A 15,928-nucleotide genomic window follows, 5' to 3' on the forward strand; every position below is an offset into this window, starting at 1 on the left:
AGTATCCCCTTTGCCTCCTTGTCAGGCAATAGGCTTGGGCTCACTTTCTCTTGTCAGTCTAATTTTGAGTTAGGGCTGACCAGGCATGCAGGTTTATTCCAAGGTCCAAGGCTACAGGGTCCCTCATCTTACACTGGTCTTTAATGTATTTATGGATTATGCATCAGAAACTTTTTTTTAATCACAATTTTTTTCAGGGACTTAATCATCACGTATGAAATTAGCAAATTTTTTAAAAATTTTAATTTATTTTATTTTATTGGGGAACAGTGTGTTTCTCCAGGGCCCATTAGCTCCAAGTCGTTGTTCTTCAATCTACTTGTAGAGGGCGCAGCTCAGCCATGTCCAGCTGCTGTTTTCAATCTTAGTTGCAGGGGGCCCAGCCTACCATCCCATGTGGGAATTGAACCAGCAACCTGTTGTTGAGAGCTCGCACTCTAACCAACTGAGCCATCTGGCCGCGCCTGATATTAGCCATTTTAAGCCCCCATTTTTTCCCCCTGGGAATGTTTAAGATCCATAAAGTAACATCTTAGAAGAACGGTGCTAGGTAGTAGAGATTTGTGGCTGATTGAGGTTTCTTACCAGGGTGGTGCAAAGACCAAAATTGCAATCAGGTTGGCATTTTTCAACATTGCATCTCGACTTCTTTTTTGCCGAGATCCTGTCCTGTGTCTTCTTTTTATCTTCTTTAACTTTCCATTATTATAAGTGTATTTTTAAAATACCAGCCTTTTCCCATCCACCCACAGCTAGTTTTCATCAGTAGGCATAGAAGGATAGTGAGTCTCCCATGTCACAGCAGAATTATACATTTCTAAATGTAGCTTGAAATAATTGGGAAGTGGTAACCTTATTAGGCAAAAGAGAAGTGACAGCTGTAGGATATTAGGGCTGTCTAGAAACAGGCTTGGGTGACTCACGACAGGAATTAACTTCCAAACTCCCACCATGGCTGCCTATGGATGTAAGACCAGATAACTTGTTCTCATGCTCTGGGTGAATGCGGCCTAAAGGAAGAGGGAAAGAGTGATTGTCTAGATACCTTCGTCACAGCCAATAGAGATGTTTTTTGTCTTTTTCAGGATTGGCTGTGGTCTTGATCGTCTGCAATGGGAAAATGTATCTGCAATGATTGAGGAGGTGTTTGAGGCAACAGACATCAGAATTACTGTGTACACACTCTGAACAGATGAACATTTTGGAAATGTCCATGTTTTCCTGTCATCCTTACTAGGTCATAGGACTGGGCAAACTGACCTTAAAATTGTCAGAAGAAAGTTTCATGTGAAGTAGTCTGTCGCAGGCCAGGCTGTATTTCTGTGATTGGACTGGAACCTGTGGAGCAGGGATTGCTTGGGAAATGTGGGTGTAATTTTTTTTTTTTTTTGCAGGAAGATAGGTAGTAGACGGCCTGATGGTAGGTGGGGAACCAAATGTTGGGCCTATGACCCGTGTTTTGCTCCAGGATGCTACCTGATTTGTTTGGCTTGCCACTAGGTGGCAGCATTTATTCTACTTCTCTGCTGTTGAAGAGAAACTTCAGGAAGGATGAACATTTAATTTTGCGTCTCTTGTAGCTTGTGCATTTACTTGGTATTATCCTTATGTCATCAGATTCCTCCTAGAAGAGAATTTTAAAGAGTTTTTTTGTTTGTTTAAATTACAAAAATGGGTTTTTACATTATTAACAAGGAATTTGGTGAAAAAATTTGGTGAAAAATGGGAAAATCAGTGCCTTGGGCTCCACTGAGGCTCTGTATACATGTCTAGGTTATTCTGGACTTGGATCATGGAGGATTCACCTGTAACTTAATTTGGAAAAGTCAGAGAGAGGGTCCAGTGGGAAGAGCAGCAAGGTGAGAAATAAGAATGGACAGCAAGTGTCAACATAGTGGAAAGGCAGGTTTTCAGAACCTCTTCATTGTAAACTGCATAGTAGTTCTGTCTCCTGTGTAGTTTCTGTGGTTGAACCTGTCTGAATCCATTCATGAGACAAATGAAATAATGTATGTCAAATGTCTGACAGAGTGCTTAGTGCAGAGTAATGACTCAGTTCGCAACAAAATCCATATGAATCTTTAAGAAAAAAAGACCCACTCCCCCCCAAGTTCTGTTTTAGAAGTTGGGGGGTTACGGAGGATAGCCAGGTTTCTTTGTGTTTTTAAACTCCAGAGGATTTTGAGGTATAACCAACTGGGATTGAGAGCAGTATTAGTCTCCTTTTCTTCCTAAGCTAGGAGAGCAGCACTTTGTTTACTCTTGCTTTTGTGGTGGGGGAAAAAAGGTTCCTTTAGCCAGTGCTTCAGTGTCATAGGTACTGGGAAAACTAGTGGGGTTTTCTTGCCCCCCCCCCCACCCCCACTGTGGTGTTAGGAGTTAAAACAGCAAGACCTACTATTGATTTCCCCTCTAGAGTGAGTTCTCAGTCTTCACAGGACTTGCTGCTTTCCCAAGTGTAAACTGGATTTTAGAATGGGCTTATTGAAACACCAGCAGAGCACTGTTAAATGTAACCTTTGTACTTTAGACTTGTGTTCTTAACACATTGCAGCCTGATATGAGGCAGCAGTTTCAAAAAGTATTTCACTTCTTTTGTATTAATATTTCTGGAACAGACAAGTTCTCCATGTTATCAGGGTGGTGAAGTTCAGGAGCAAGTTCATTATCAAACTTTTAGACTAATGCTTTTCTCCATGCTTTGCTTCTGTTCACAAACAGATAGTAAAATTTAAGGGGGGAAAAGGGGAAACAATGTCTAAATGTACAAAACTGAAAATGCGAATGGAGTGATAAAAGAAAATGTAGAGTCAAACTATTTTGCTAGCTATGCAAATAAATCTTAACACGGGTCGAAACGTTGGTTTTTGTAGGCTGCTTCTACATTGAAAGGGGTTAGCGTGGATTTTTTTTCATAGAGTATGAACCTTGATTCTTTTAACAAAGCTTAGTCTCTCTGAGAACTGGCTGTAAGTGGAATTCTGGAACTCAGCAGGGATGTGATATAAAGTTCTTTGTCATTTGCAGATAGTCTTGGGGTCAAATTCCGATGACTTATCACATTCAAAGCCTGGGGAAAGGAGGCATTGCCTGATATGATAATCAGAATGAACACATTATTCCTGGGAACCTAGTTAGATAGAGTTTGGCAAACACCCAGAAATTCACACATGAAATTTCTACATAGGACTCAAACCTTTTAAGAAATGAGATTTTGATCTCATTCTGCCATCACCATCAAGTACCACGTGTTGACTATTACATTACGTGCATTTCAACATTGAAATCCCCCTACTTCTGACCTCTTTAATCAAGAAGGCTCATGCTTATTAATTGGCTGTTGGGATGTGTGTATCTTATAAACAGATTTCCTGTGCTTCTTGTTTCACCCTCTGCCATATTCCTTGTCTTCAGAGAAGGGAAAAGTCAAAAATAATCTCAAGAAAATATTTTATGAAGGTCAAGTCCAGGATGAGAAGTCTACATGGGAGAGTTAGCATCTTGTGTTGCCTAGACAAGTCCTGGTTTAAGCCTCCCTCCCCCTTTATAATGTCATGATTTGGTTCGTAGGCTGGGACATCTCTATTCCTGGGACTTGATCACTATCCATAGTAATTTCTAAATGTCCAAGTTCCTTAAAAAACCTGGTCACAAAAAAACCACACCACTTCTTTTATTAATGTTGCTGGTTATTTTTCTTTAAAAAGAAACCAACTTAACATAAAATGTATTTCTGGACATATTTCAAAGATCTGCGCAGATCTTGGGTCTGAGGCTCTTTGCCTTAAGCAGCCCATTTTGGGGAATAATTAGGACCCTCAGCCCCACGGATGCCTCATGCCTACATGTGGTTGCTATTTCTCTTTGCAGCTCACTTTCCTCTTTCCTGGGAGCAGCCTTGGAGAGAGAGGCACAGCTAAAATGATTTACAGCATGAAAAGTGTATTTTGAGTCCTCAGAGGGCTTTGTGCAGTGGGAGTCATTTGTCGAATGTTGTCCAGCTCCAACTGGTATTAGGAAGTCAGGCATGTCCCAGATGGCCATACATGTCACCACTGTGTCTGTGGCAGCAGGCAGACTGGTGAGAAAACAGAAAGCGTGTTATGAGAGCAATGCTGGCCCCAAACAATGAAGAGTTTTCTTTTTGAACTAGGGTTTCTGTGCACCTTCCCCAACAAGTCCCTGAATTTCGCCATAGTCTCCTAGGATTTCTGGTTTACCCAGGATTGAATTTGTTCAATTTTGGTGTGGTTCCCACAGAGGAAGCCCCAGAAGAGATCTGCGTTAACTCTGCTGTCTTGAGTTGACTATTTGGTTAAATCCTATTCTGTCATTTTTCTAAAAAAGATGGAATAAGACGTAAGAGGCAAATTTTCTTTTAACAAATGTCCATTTCTTGGAAGTATTTTAATTAAGTGGAGATGGTTTGGGGGGCTTTTAGATTACAATTCTGTTTCATGCCCATTTTTTTGGTACATTTTAACCTTTTCCTTTGGACACATGAGCAACTCAAATAGAGTACAGGGAAGCATGTTAATGGATCTAGATAATACAGTTATGTACACTAATGGAAGGAGGCTTATAATCTGGAACATGTTCAATAATACTTTATTAAGAATAATTTGACTTAGAAATGGACTTTTCCCTCTAACTGATTTCTCTATTTTAGTTCTGTTTAGATTAGCATAAGATACAACCCTCAATTATCCCAAATTAAAAGCTCTATTTAATCCTCCTTGAAATGCTTAATTTTTATAGCAGATTTAGCTATCTAATTATTTGACTTAATGGGGACACACACACACACACACACACACACACACACACACACACACATCCCCAAGGACTTTCTAGTTAGGCAGCTGGAAGAAGTGGCCAGTGACTCTGAAAGATGTTTGAGAAGAAAGTATACTAAGTTTAAAATGAAGCTACCAGTCATCATTCTGTAGACTCTATGTAGGGTTTATAATTCCAGTGATAGTACCTACACTTAACAAAACTAAGGAATTTTAAAGTTAATTTTGTTGTCTTCAGAGGTCACCCTTAGAAATCTTTTTATTATCACTCACGATCATTCAGTGATGTCTTTATTTTATATGAGCAGAGTACCACGTGACATTACCTGACCATAATCTCACTGAATTCAATGAATGTGTCCTGCCTTTTGTAAGAAACGGCTGGAATTTGTGTCTTCATGGATTGGCAAATGCTCAGCTGGAGAATTACCAGGCACCCGAGTGCATGTCTAATAGCAAACACCTGCCAACATCAAGCTCCAGAACATTGATATTTTCAAAATGTGTCTGAAGTGACATCTTTTAAGAGTATTAAGAGTGAGAGACACCACAAATAAATTGAATATTTTCATGGAAGCGAACTGCTTTCATGTTTTAGCAATACGTGACTTGTTTCGGAATTAAAGTTGTATAAGAGTGTGGTGAAGACCTTTCTCTGTTGCTGGAGGACTTTGATCAGTTACTCAGGCTTTGTAAAGGATCTTAGTCATTGCACTGCTGTCGGAGCAAACTAGACCAAAATCAAAAAAAGATGGTAAAGGATCCTTTACCCTCTTTCCTGGGGGTAATCGGTCTGTGTCTGCAAGAGTCTAATTTACCCTCAGCAAGAGGCCAAATTGGCCTTAATTGTGTCCTAATTATTTGCTTAAATAGCTAATTTTTACTCCCAGTTCTATCACATCTTGGTGTCTGTAGTCGGCTACTTCTGAGCTGTTGCCTAGTGTACAGACATCTTTTTAACCCTTTAAACAGTTCTGCAGGGAAGGAATTGTTGGTGTTACTATGACCATTTCTGCATTCAGCATTTTTCTATGAGTTGTGCTGAGGTCTTCTTAACATTTAAAAAAAAAAGTTCTTGCATTATACATTCACAGAGCAATTGGTCTCCCTCAAAGCAGAACCATTTTGAAAACATGAAAGCTGCTCTGGCCAAAAAGAGGTTGAATACAAATTTAGGGAATTTCAAAAGTACTAAAAGTGATAAAATCGCCCAATGGAATGAAACACCTGCTTTTGAGAAAAATGGAATGGTGGGATTGCAAATGGGGGTGGGAGCAGGGCATCTACAATTACTAATTTTGGACACGTCCATGGGGGCATGCTTAGGGCACCGAAATATCTTCCAGGCTATGGTTGGGTAGCAAGCTCGCGCACCATCTATATCTTACTACAGAAAGTCATTCTGTCTCATCAAAGCTTTCAGATTCCTGTCAACCTTAAATATTCCATATCATGGGGAAAGTTAGTTCGATGTAAAAGGGTTGGAGGGAAAAAGATTTATTAGAGGGATTGAGAAGAAATAAAAGAAGCCGGGGTCTTCTAAAATGTTTTCACCAACCAATCAAAAGAAAAATCCTTCCAAAGGAAAATCGAACATGCTGCTGGGCCCACCTGACCTCAAGCTTTCTACCCAAGTTGACAGTTTGCACAGAGTGATGGGTTAAACAGAGTGACTCACGTGAGGCTGAGCCGTCGCCTACTTCAGGATGTCTGCCAACTTCTCCTCGTAGTACAAGAAGTTCTCCTGAATGTCCTCCCAGGGCTCAAAAGCCTTGGATTCGCCCTCTTCTTGCTCCACAAAATTCTGCCAGATGTACTCGAAGTCCTGGGGCTTCATGATGCGCAGCCTGCAGCCAGCCTCCTTCAGCTTCCTCAGAGCAGCCTGGATGTCCGGCTCCTCCCACATGAAGAGACGCCCCACCAGGATGAGCAGGCGCAGGTTCTTGGTTTGGCCCAGGGTTTTGATGATAGTGTCAGCGCATGTTGCACAGGGGCTGGAGGACACGTACCAGGTGACATTGTAGCGCTTCGCGGGGTCGAAGGTCGGCACGATGGTGTTGAAGAAGGCTTCCTCCGCATGGGCAGTGGCGTGCTCGTCCTCCAGGTATCCCCGGGTGGCCTGCACCTGGCCTCCCTTGTCCTGCACTTCAATCACATAGCAGAGGAAGGTCTTGTTGCGCCCAGAACTGTACTCCACGTTCCGGAACTGAAACTTAAAGAAGTTGACAGGCAGCCGCTCTCTGGGGGTTGAGACAAAGGCACAGGGAAGAAGAATGGTGAGTTCTGGCTCCTAGGACAGGCCTGGAGGAGGTAGCTAGCTCTGCACGAGCTCAGGCCCATTCACTCTTACTTTTACAACAGGCCTTCTCTATGGTAATGTCAGTGACAAAAAGGTATGAAAGAACCCAAAAGGGAGGAGAGGAGAGAATTTGGAGAGAGATGCATTCTGGTCACCCCTTTCGGAAGGGTCTCCAAACACTCCATCACTCCCAACACGTAACACATGGGTACATTTCTAAATTCAGCGACTTTAACCTGACTCTACATTAGACTCACTTAGAGGACTCTACAAACGTCAATGCCTGGGCCCCACTACAAAGCAATTAAAGCAGGACGTCCGGAAGGGGGTCCAGGCACCAGCATTGTGAAAAGCTCTCTGGATGAACCTAATACGTGGCCAGGTTTGAAAAGTGGTGTTCAAATAGTAATTTTGCAAAGTGGCATGCGTGTCAACTTTCTCATGACAGCAAAACAAATATTTAACAGAACATTTCATGCTTTGTTTCCCCCTCGTCACTCGTGTTTATTGCATCTTAGGCATGGAGTGGCCTACAACCTGCAGTGCCATGCTCTCCTAGTGACTTTCTCAAGCCCTTGGGTGAAAGAAGAGTTGTCACATGAGTGTCCAAGAATTTTTGTCTTTGAGGCCACACTACCAAAGGGTATCTTGAGATGACTTATCTTGTATACAGTATTGAATCATTTCAAAACCATGAAAGAGTTGGCCTCCGCTTTCCAAATGCTTATCATCTAGCAGCTGGATTCTAGCTGGACAGAGAAGTAAATAAGGCAGCTGAGAACAAGTGAAAACGGCTCCAAATGAGTAGGAAGAGTGAAGGATGTATGAAGGCTCCTGAAAGTTTCACTCTGATTCGGGGGGCAATAGAAAATCATAGGTTCTTGAATAAAGAAAGGCATAATAAAAGTCACGTCCATGGAGGAAGGCTGTGGGGGCTTTAGGCAGACAGAGTGAAACTGGGGAAAGCCTGAAATGAAGACAGCCCACCTGGTGGCATCAGACTTGGTGATGAATAATATGTCCAGTGGCTTCAAGGGGGAGATGATGATTAGAAAATGAAAGCAGCAGAGAAAGGCCAAGGGGGTTGTTTATTTGTTTGTTTGTTTGTTTGTTTTTAAAGTTTCATAGAAGAAAGAAAAATGGAGAGGGGCTAGAGAGGGCATCAGAGTTGGCCGAGTGTTTTTATCTTTTATGCGTATGTGTGTGTTTTTCTAAAACTGGGAAGATTTGGGCAGGTTTGAAGGCCTAGGAAGATGAGGAGGATTTAACAGGAGAGACTGAAAATGCCAGAAGGAGAGCGAGGAATGAGTAGCAGCTGTACAGGTTAAATGTTTTCTTTTTTAAAAATGTAACTTCTCGGGCTGCCCCTGAAGATACATGTGGCAACCATTAACTCCACCCTGACTTCTGTTTCCCCAGAGAGGTCACCCAACTCCCTGGGCTGCAGGGGAATCCCTGGTGTTCCAGGGCTTTGGGTTCTTAGGGATAAGCAGGAGATGCCAAAGAGCTGAGTGAACTTGAGCTATTTCCCTGCAATGCTCCCCTCCCCCATCACCAATTTTTCTCCACCCAAGTTTCCATGTCTCTTGCTGTCAAGTTCAGTTTCCACTGCAGAGATGGATGTGTGTGAGGACCCAGCCCCAAGGATTGCTTTGGGTACTATACTTAGCTCTCTAAGCCCCTTCTGTCCCTGGTTAGACGTGTTTATTATTTACTTAACATTTGGGGAGAATGGATGGCCTGATGGTTCCCCTTCTCCTCTTTCAATCCCTGCTGAGATTAGCTCTCCCTAATTAAACTCACCCCACCAGACCACTCCTGAACTTTGCCAGTTGCTAAATGATCCCTTCTCTTCCTGGAGTGGTTTTTTCCTCCCAAGAAGCACACAGCTTACTTTTCTTACCCAGGCCCTTTTTTGCTCTTCAAGGTCTTATGCCAGACCACCCCCAACCCCACCCCAATGGATTCTCAGGTGAACCCCTTGGAAGTACATAGTAAGTCCTCACTTAACGATAGATAAGGTCTGTGACTTTAAGGGAATCAATGTATAATAGGAAATGAATTTCACGGTAGGCTAATTGATGTAAACAAGATTTAAGCTCCTACAGCATCTCATCAATGGTGAAGGAAACGCCTTATTTGAGGACCTTCTGTATTCATGACTGCATGGTTGGCTTGGGGGCTTCAGCAAAATCTGCCTGTGTGGTCCCTTAGGTTTCCTTCTGGAACCCCCGCAAAAGTATTGCTCCAACTTTGCCAAGTAGAGCCCAGCCGTGAGTCTGAATTTGGTCCAGCATACCAAATTGGCTGGATGGCCTGAGACTGCTGCTTTCCTCAGCCCCTCTTAAGCTCTGCTGTTTTCCCCTCCTCCTCTTCCCTGGCAAGGGGAGAGGACCCTGAGAAAGGTGAAACCCAAGGGAGAAGAAGAAAGTTCACCTCTCTCTAAATATCTTTTCCAACCCCTCTGGCTAGCAGCCTCAGGGTGTTACAGGAAGAGAGGGTCCTTGGCTTCACGTAGGAAAGAAGTCAGGTGTCCATATAGAGTTTAAAGGAAAAGTAAGTTTATTTAGCAGAGAGTCAGTAAGAAAACAAAAGTCACCCAATAAACAGTGGCTGTCTCTAATTGCTAGTGGAAGATTATCCCCCTCTCCATCCCGCAGGCTAGGGTTTGTATGTTTTCCGCTTCTATGGAAAATTCATTGGTATGGGGGGGGAAAGAGAAGAGAGGAACAATGGAGAGTTTATCTTTAACTTCAGTAAGATGCAGGAACAATAGGGACAGGTTTGTTTTTAACTCCTGTAAAGCACAACCTGTGCCTTATTTGCAGTGGGTTTTACTACGGGGATGGTCATAATGGGATCTCTTTGCTTTATAGCCTTTGGATGGTCTGTTCTGTGTGATTCATTAACGTCTGCCTGAGCTCTGTCTGGCAGCACGCAGGCAGCAGACTTGGAATCCAACCTCCTAGTTCCTTCTGCAAAAATAGTCCTCATGCCCCTTCCCTATATTAGTTCATCTTCCCTATGTTAACGGTGTACCTGTCCCGCAGCAGAAACAATAGGGTAAGACAGAACAGGTGCCTCAGGAATGGGAATGCTTTCGAGGGGCAAAGGAATGTCAGGGAAGGTCTAGGCTCCAGTCTTTCCTTTGGACTTCCTCAGAGACTAAGCTTGCTTGGCTTCTGTCCTTTTTGGTCTTCTGGAAGGAGCGTAAAGGTCGAATGAGGTTTTTTTAGGCCTCTCACCAGGGAAACCCAGAGAGCAGAGTTGGTAGAGGTCTGCAACTTCTCCTGGGAGCTAAGACAGCATGGTCATCTTGGGTGACATTATAAAATCACAGAACAAGTCAACATTATTATGCCCACCAGTCGAAGGAAGGAAAGAGTGACACTAACTGTTAGATAATCACAAACATCTTTTTTTCCCCTAGTAGCATGATATGCCTGAGAACCATATTTCTCACTCTCAACCCCAGCAAATATTTTACTGTGAAAGTGGGGTGTGTGGGTACGCGTATGTTGGAGTGGTGGTCAGGAGAGACATGCTGAAGGTAGAGGTTTTCACCTGGATTCAGTCATTTCTTCTGGCACAGAAATCAACAGCATTACTCCTATCCCCTCCTCCCATCCTCACATAGCACCTCTTTAAGCAGCACTTCCTCATTCTTTCTGCAAATAAGGCCATTCACACTTCATCTGCTTAGTTAGACTCAGGCTACTGGGCACTGCAATTCTCCACGAGAGGAAACAGACTCCTAATATCTGGAAAAAATGGTCAGCTTGCTGGAGGAAAAAAGGATGTCAGTAAATGTGTATATATATACAGAGGGTGCCCCCAAAATGTATACACATTTTAAGAAAAGAAAAACTGTATTAAAATTGTAATACTCAATATATACTGGTAACAAAAGATGAATTCAAGTCACGTTTGACTTCTGTAATTACAAGTGGTTACCATCAGTGTAATTTTACTAGTTTTTTCCTTTCTTAAAATGTGTATACATTTTTGGGGGCACCCTCTGTGTGTGTGTGTGTGTGTGTGTGTGTGTGTGTGTGTGTGTCTCACGTTCACATTTAAAAACATTTGCATTTTGCATTTCCTAAGCATAAATCTATATAGCGAAAAGAAGCGACCCAGAGGACAGCAGAAGCTGGTCTGAGATGAAACATTTGCTCCAAGATAATCAATGCAGTGGAAAATCCACCCACAGATAGTTGAGTGTTGACTCATTTCAGCTTTCCTCACCAGGCCTTTCATGACCTGCTCAAAAGAGGCAGAACTGCTGGCTTTCAGGTTCCTTTCCCTTTTTCAGACCATGTTCAAAGTGGATGCTAAGGAGTGGGCCTCGTCAGAAGAGTGCATAGGGCAGCAGAGAGGTTTCTAACAGACTGCCTTCCTAGAGCTGAGGAGGAGTTTGACTGGCTGCTAGCTCCTGATTTGCAGTTCTGGATAGGATTCTGCCAGAGGCAAGCCACGAGCCTGCCCCTTTTCCCTGGGAGGCACCGTCTTTACACTGAGCTTTGACCTTCCACCAGCTCTCAGTGGACGTTAAGGTGGTCAGAGAGTCAGTGGCTGTCTTCTATCTTAATGGAACAAACCTTCCCAGCATGCTCCAGAGTCCAGGTAACAGGGGAGGGGCTCGTGGCATTCACAGTGGTGTGGAAGGCACCTCACTTCCTGCCTGTCCCTTCTCCTTTGAACCCTGCCTCGTCCGCGTTGCTCACGTGGTCAGAGTAAACTACTGGAAGCTGAAGAAGTGGTTGGAAGGAGAATCACTGCCTGTGCCATTTATCTCTGTTCCGTAATAGCCCCTTGGAGAGCAGGTTCAGCTTCATGCAAAATCATACACAACATAACTCCGTAGAGACAAAGACAAACACACAGGTGCTGCCAGGCCGAGCCACAGTCGCTCATCACTGGGATGGAAAGATGGGGAGACAAACAATTCTGCTGCTCCGGAGCTCCCCTAAAGCAGGCTGAGTCCGGAGGCAGCCACGAACCCGTGACAGTCTCTTCTAAGCCTAGGGCTGCTAGATCTTCATGTGTCCAGAACTTGGCTCCTCAGGTTCTCCCCACAGGAAATGCTGCCTCCCGAAACATAATAGGGGCTCATTTGTTAGTTTATTTATTTATTAAAAACAAATATTTATTGATACTGTTAGGAGCTGGGTACTATTCTTGGTGCTAGCGACAAAGCAGTTAAAAAGACAAAGTCTCTGTCCTCGTGGAAGTTAAATACTAGTGGGGGAAACAGGCAGTAAAGACATGACTCCTAGTCAGTAAATATTTGTTGACTATAAAAAGACTCCTCTTTATGGCTTTTTCAGACACAGTGTGATGATTTGGAGTCAGACAGTCCTGGGGTTCACGCCCTCCTCCATCCATTAGCTTTGGGCAAGTGACTCTAAGTCTTGTTTTTTCTCATCTGAAAGATAGGTCGAGTGATCCAACCCTTCAGATTTTGAGCAATGATCGACATTCAAGAAATTAAACCTAGTACAAACTAATGGATGATATGTTCTCTGGGCCTCAAATCTTATCCATTAGCTTTCCCAAACCTCATCCCTTCTCCTCATCCTCTCATTTTCAAAGGGTCCTCTCTTTCAGGGCTGTGCTCGTTTAGCACCTAGCAAACTGAAAGAAAGAAAAAAAAAAAGCCCCAATTTCAAACGTTTGCTGATTTTTGCAAACGCTCTCTTTCTGGAGATTTCAAGAAACCCATGTGGAGTCACTGAACATAGAGTCACTGAACACAGACTTGGGAAGAGAAGCGCACGATCCACTCTCAATGTGAGGTCAAAGGGCAGCAGCTTTAGACCTTTTTCTACCACGTTATTTTGTTAATGTTCTTATGTCTACTTTCAATCCTGAGTGCCCTATTCAAACCAGAATCACCACAAGCAGGTTGTCTACTCCCTCCCCACCTCAGACTGTTTCCTACAAAGCCACCTGCTCTTCCGCTAGTGTGTACCCCAAATATAAGGAGCCCAGACCCATTTCCTGTGGGAATCCAAGCTAGGAGAGGACCTGCTCTCCTCTCCTAGCCTCCTCTCTTCCCTCTCCAGATGACTTCGGACCTCTTTTACTCCAGGGCATCTGGAGACGAAAGGAGAGAGGAGAGGAAAGCTCTTCCCTCATCCTGTCCCTGCACAGAGACAGCCACACTTCTGGGCTATTTTAAGCCGTCTGTTTACCCAGAAGGGCCCAGGAGACAGATCTCCACAGCTGTTACTTGTGACTGGGAAACACTCAGGGCTCCACCTCTCTGGAGCTGCTCTCAGAGCGCCCAGAAAGCCTCCCCACTGTGCCTCTCTTTCTGAGTCTTGGGTCAGGGTAGGCTCTGAACCTCACTACATGGCAGATGGAGAGAGGTGGAGCTGTTTGGGAAATGTGGGACCCAGAATGAATAAGAGAACAATGGAAAGGACACTTGGCTGCCACTTACTGGTTCTGAGGTCTTGGGCAAATCACTCAATGTCCCTGACCCTCAGTTGCCCCGTCTGACAGTGGCAATAACATATTTCCCTCTCCTAGCACTGTGCTGAGGGTTGAAAGAGCTCATGCATGGGAACATAGGCCACGATTATAAAGCCCTGAACTGATGTAAGTTACACCAGGGGAATTTAACCCTTTAGCATCCACCATCCTGGACCCCCAAAGCCTGTTCAGCTCAACAAAGCTAGTGTAATTCTGTTCTGGGACCTACCCTGCTCCTGGAGAGATCGCAGTATTGCACAGAATGGACATGCGTGTGCATGTCTGGGACCAGGACGGCATGGGCCAGCGTGCTTAGGTGTCAGAAAAAGGATCTCCTTCCACAGAGAGCCACTGGAATCGAGGAGTCTCCTGGCCTGCTGGCAATAGGCTCTCCCTATGACTGTGTTAAGCTGTGCCTGTTGCTTTTTTCATCCTAGCTTGAGGGTGATGGTTGGGCATGGACAAATGCAAGTTCAGGGGTTCTACCCTGAAGTCTTGCCTCAGGAATTAGGATGCATTTTCTCCCCCTCAGGTTCTCTTAGAAATCGGAAGCTATCTGAGCTTTAAGGGACCTTAGGAATCAACTCGCATAACTTCCTCATGTTACAAATGGAAAAACCGAGGCCAGGACTGGAAAATCACTTGCCAAGCTTAAAACAGCAGGTCCAAATTGCCAGAGTAGGTCCTTCTGCCCCTTGAAGGCACCACACCTCCATTCTTCCTGAAAATTCTCTAAGTATGGTCCCTACTCTCCCCGTGAACATTGGTGGAGAAACCCTGGAAGGAAACCTTCGGACTCAAGAGGAAAGGTGGCCCCACGTATCTCCTTCTTAGTCTTCGTTCAGGAACTTAGCAGGGTCATTTACTAAAGGCACACAGAGAGGAGAGAAGGGAGACCACTTGGTCTTACTCCTGAAGATGGCGTGGTCTGGACAAGAGAGAGGGACCGTGTATGCGGCCTTCTCTTTGGGGCCTCGAGACCTTTGCTCTGGGTCCTGGTTCCTCCAGGCGGGAGCTGAGGGGGTGGGAATGCCTCCTCTGTCCAGAAGCTCCTGGCCCTGGCCTGTGTTACCTTCTCTGTTTCCTTGGGGGTGAATGTGGACAGTCCCTGGCGAAACTCAGAAAAGACAGAACAAGGAAAAAACTGCTTTTCAGTCTGGTTTAGGAAAGGATGGGACTGTCTTCCTTGTCTTAGGTCTTCTCCTCCAGAGGGAAGCTCTAAAGAAAGAGCGAGAGACATACAGCTAGAGGAGAGGCCCACTCAGAAGCAGAGAGAGAAGTAGAGGGAGGATTTCCTTTGCCTGGGGCCACACTTAAATGTGCCAGTGTCATTCTATGTCCTTACCAAGTTCCCCAGGACGAAACCACTGAAACCACCCAGCCAGGCAGGTGATATCCCAAGACCAGGCAGGTGGTTTCATTCTCTGGGCCTCCAAGGAGTTTCTCCTAACCCCCCCTGATTAGAGGGTCCGTGGTATCACCCCTAGAAGCCAAAAGGGCTCTGCTGCTGTGTCCCCTGAAGTCCCTACCTCACAGTTTCACCCGGGCCCCGGCTATGATCTTCCTGAATCCCCCCAGCCCGTCCCCAGCTCATGCTTTCCCACAGAGGACGATCCCAGGCCACACGGGCTCTTACCCTGTGACAATCTCAAAGGGCGGCAGCTCAATCAGCTCCTTCAGCGTCTCGGGGTCCTCCAGGTTCTCCAGATCCTCTCCATTCTGGGAGGCAGGCGCAGAAGCCTCAGCAGCCTCTTCTTTCTGGGCCATGGAGGAGTTGTGGCTGGGGAGTCACCGAGAGAGCGGAGAGGCAGCAGTCTGGGCCAGGGCCTGGCAGCAGAGTCCCAAGCAGCTGTCAGCAGCTCTATCTGCTGGGGGATGACGGGCAGAAGACTGGGCAGGCCAGGCTGAGCACGCTCACCCTCTCACCACAGGCTTTATAACTAGAGGCCTCCTGCCCCTCCCCCAGGCCTTCTCCCTCTCTTTTTAATTGAGTGACAGTGGGTGCTGGGATGGCCAGGGGTGGGGGTGGGGTTGTGGAATGGAAAACCTGGCCGCTAGTGTCTCCTATTTATCAGCAAAGACAGGAAGCTGGCAGGTGGGGATGGCTTGACCTGCTCCCCCTCTCCCCGCCGGCTCACACATGTATTTATATTCTCTCCCTTCTCCTTCCTTACCTTATAGCCTCCCCTTTGTTTCCCACCCAACTTTCCCAGCTCTACTGGCAGGCATCCTGAGATTTAGGAAGGAATCTCTCTCAGAGGTTTAAGCAGGGTTGAGAGGGTCGCCAAGAGATCCAAGCCAGTTGGTTGGGGAAACGTAGGTTCAGGGTGGAATAAGAACTGTGGATTTGGAAAGA

General features: G+C 45.1%; 2 protein-coding genes across 6 annotated transcripts in view; one reads left to right on the plus strand and one right to left on the minus strand.

Annotated features, from left to right (window-relative positions):
* The window catches only part of OARD1 (O-acyl-ADP-ribose deacylase 1), an 11,148-nt gene extending 5,714 nt beyond the window's left edge, over positions 1 to 5,434 (plus strand). For all 5 annotated transcript variants that reach the window (XM_081044239.1, XM_081044238.1, XM_081044237.1 and 2 more), the window contains exon 6: positions 1,086 to 5,434. In XM_081044239.1, coding sequence (XP_080900365.1) covers positions 1,086 to 1,188 — 103 coding nt within the window. In that variant the 3' untranslated portion in view covers positions 1,189 to 5,434. The remainder of the gene's footprint in view (positions 1 to 1,085) is intronic.
* Positions 1,895 to 15,693, minus strand: APOBEC2 (apolipoprotein B mRNA editing enzyme catalytic subunit 2). Its single transcript, XM_081044233.1, has 3 exons — positions 15,209 to 15,693; positions 6,475 to 7,036; positions 1,895 to 4,078 (listed from the first exon to the last, which is right to left on the minus strand). The coding sequence occupies exons 1-2, from the start codon at positions 15,337 to 15,339 to the stop codon at positions 6,493 to 6,495; spliced, it is 675 nt and encodes a 224-aa protein (XP_080900359.1). The 5' UTR covers positions 15,340 to 15,693; the 3' UTR covers positions 1,895 to 4,078; positions 6,475 to 6,492.
* Between the last annotated feature and the right edge of the window lie 235 nt (positions 15,694 to 15,928).

Source organism: Rhinolophus hipposideros (assembly GCF_964194185.1).
Source record: "Rhinolophus hipposideros genome assembly, chromosome: 3".
In the NCBI taxonomy this organism is placed as follows: domain Eukaryota; kingdom Metazoa; phylum Chordata; class Mammalia; order Chiroptera; family Rhinolophidae; genus Rhinolophus; species Rhinolophus hipposideros.

Bases quoted from the DNA above. Each gene is read 5' to 3' on its own strand.
- APOBEC2 (XM_081044233.1), bottom strand. From the start codon at position 15,339: ATGGCCCAGAAAGAAGAGGCTGCTGAGGCTTCTGCGCCTGCCTCCCAG. The intron at 7,037-15,208 runs GTAAGAGCCCGT...CTCAACCCCCAG, and splicing joins CCCTTTGAGATTGTCACAGG to AGAGCGGCTGCCTGTCAACT.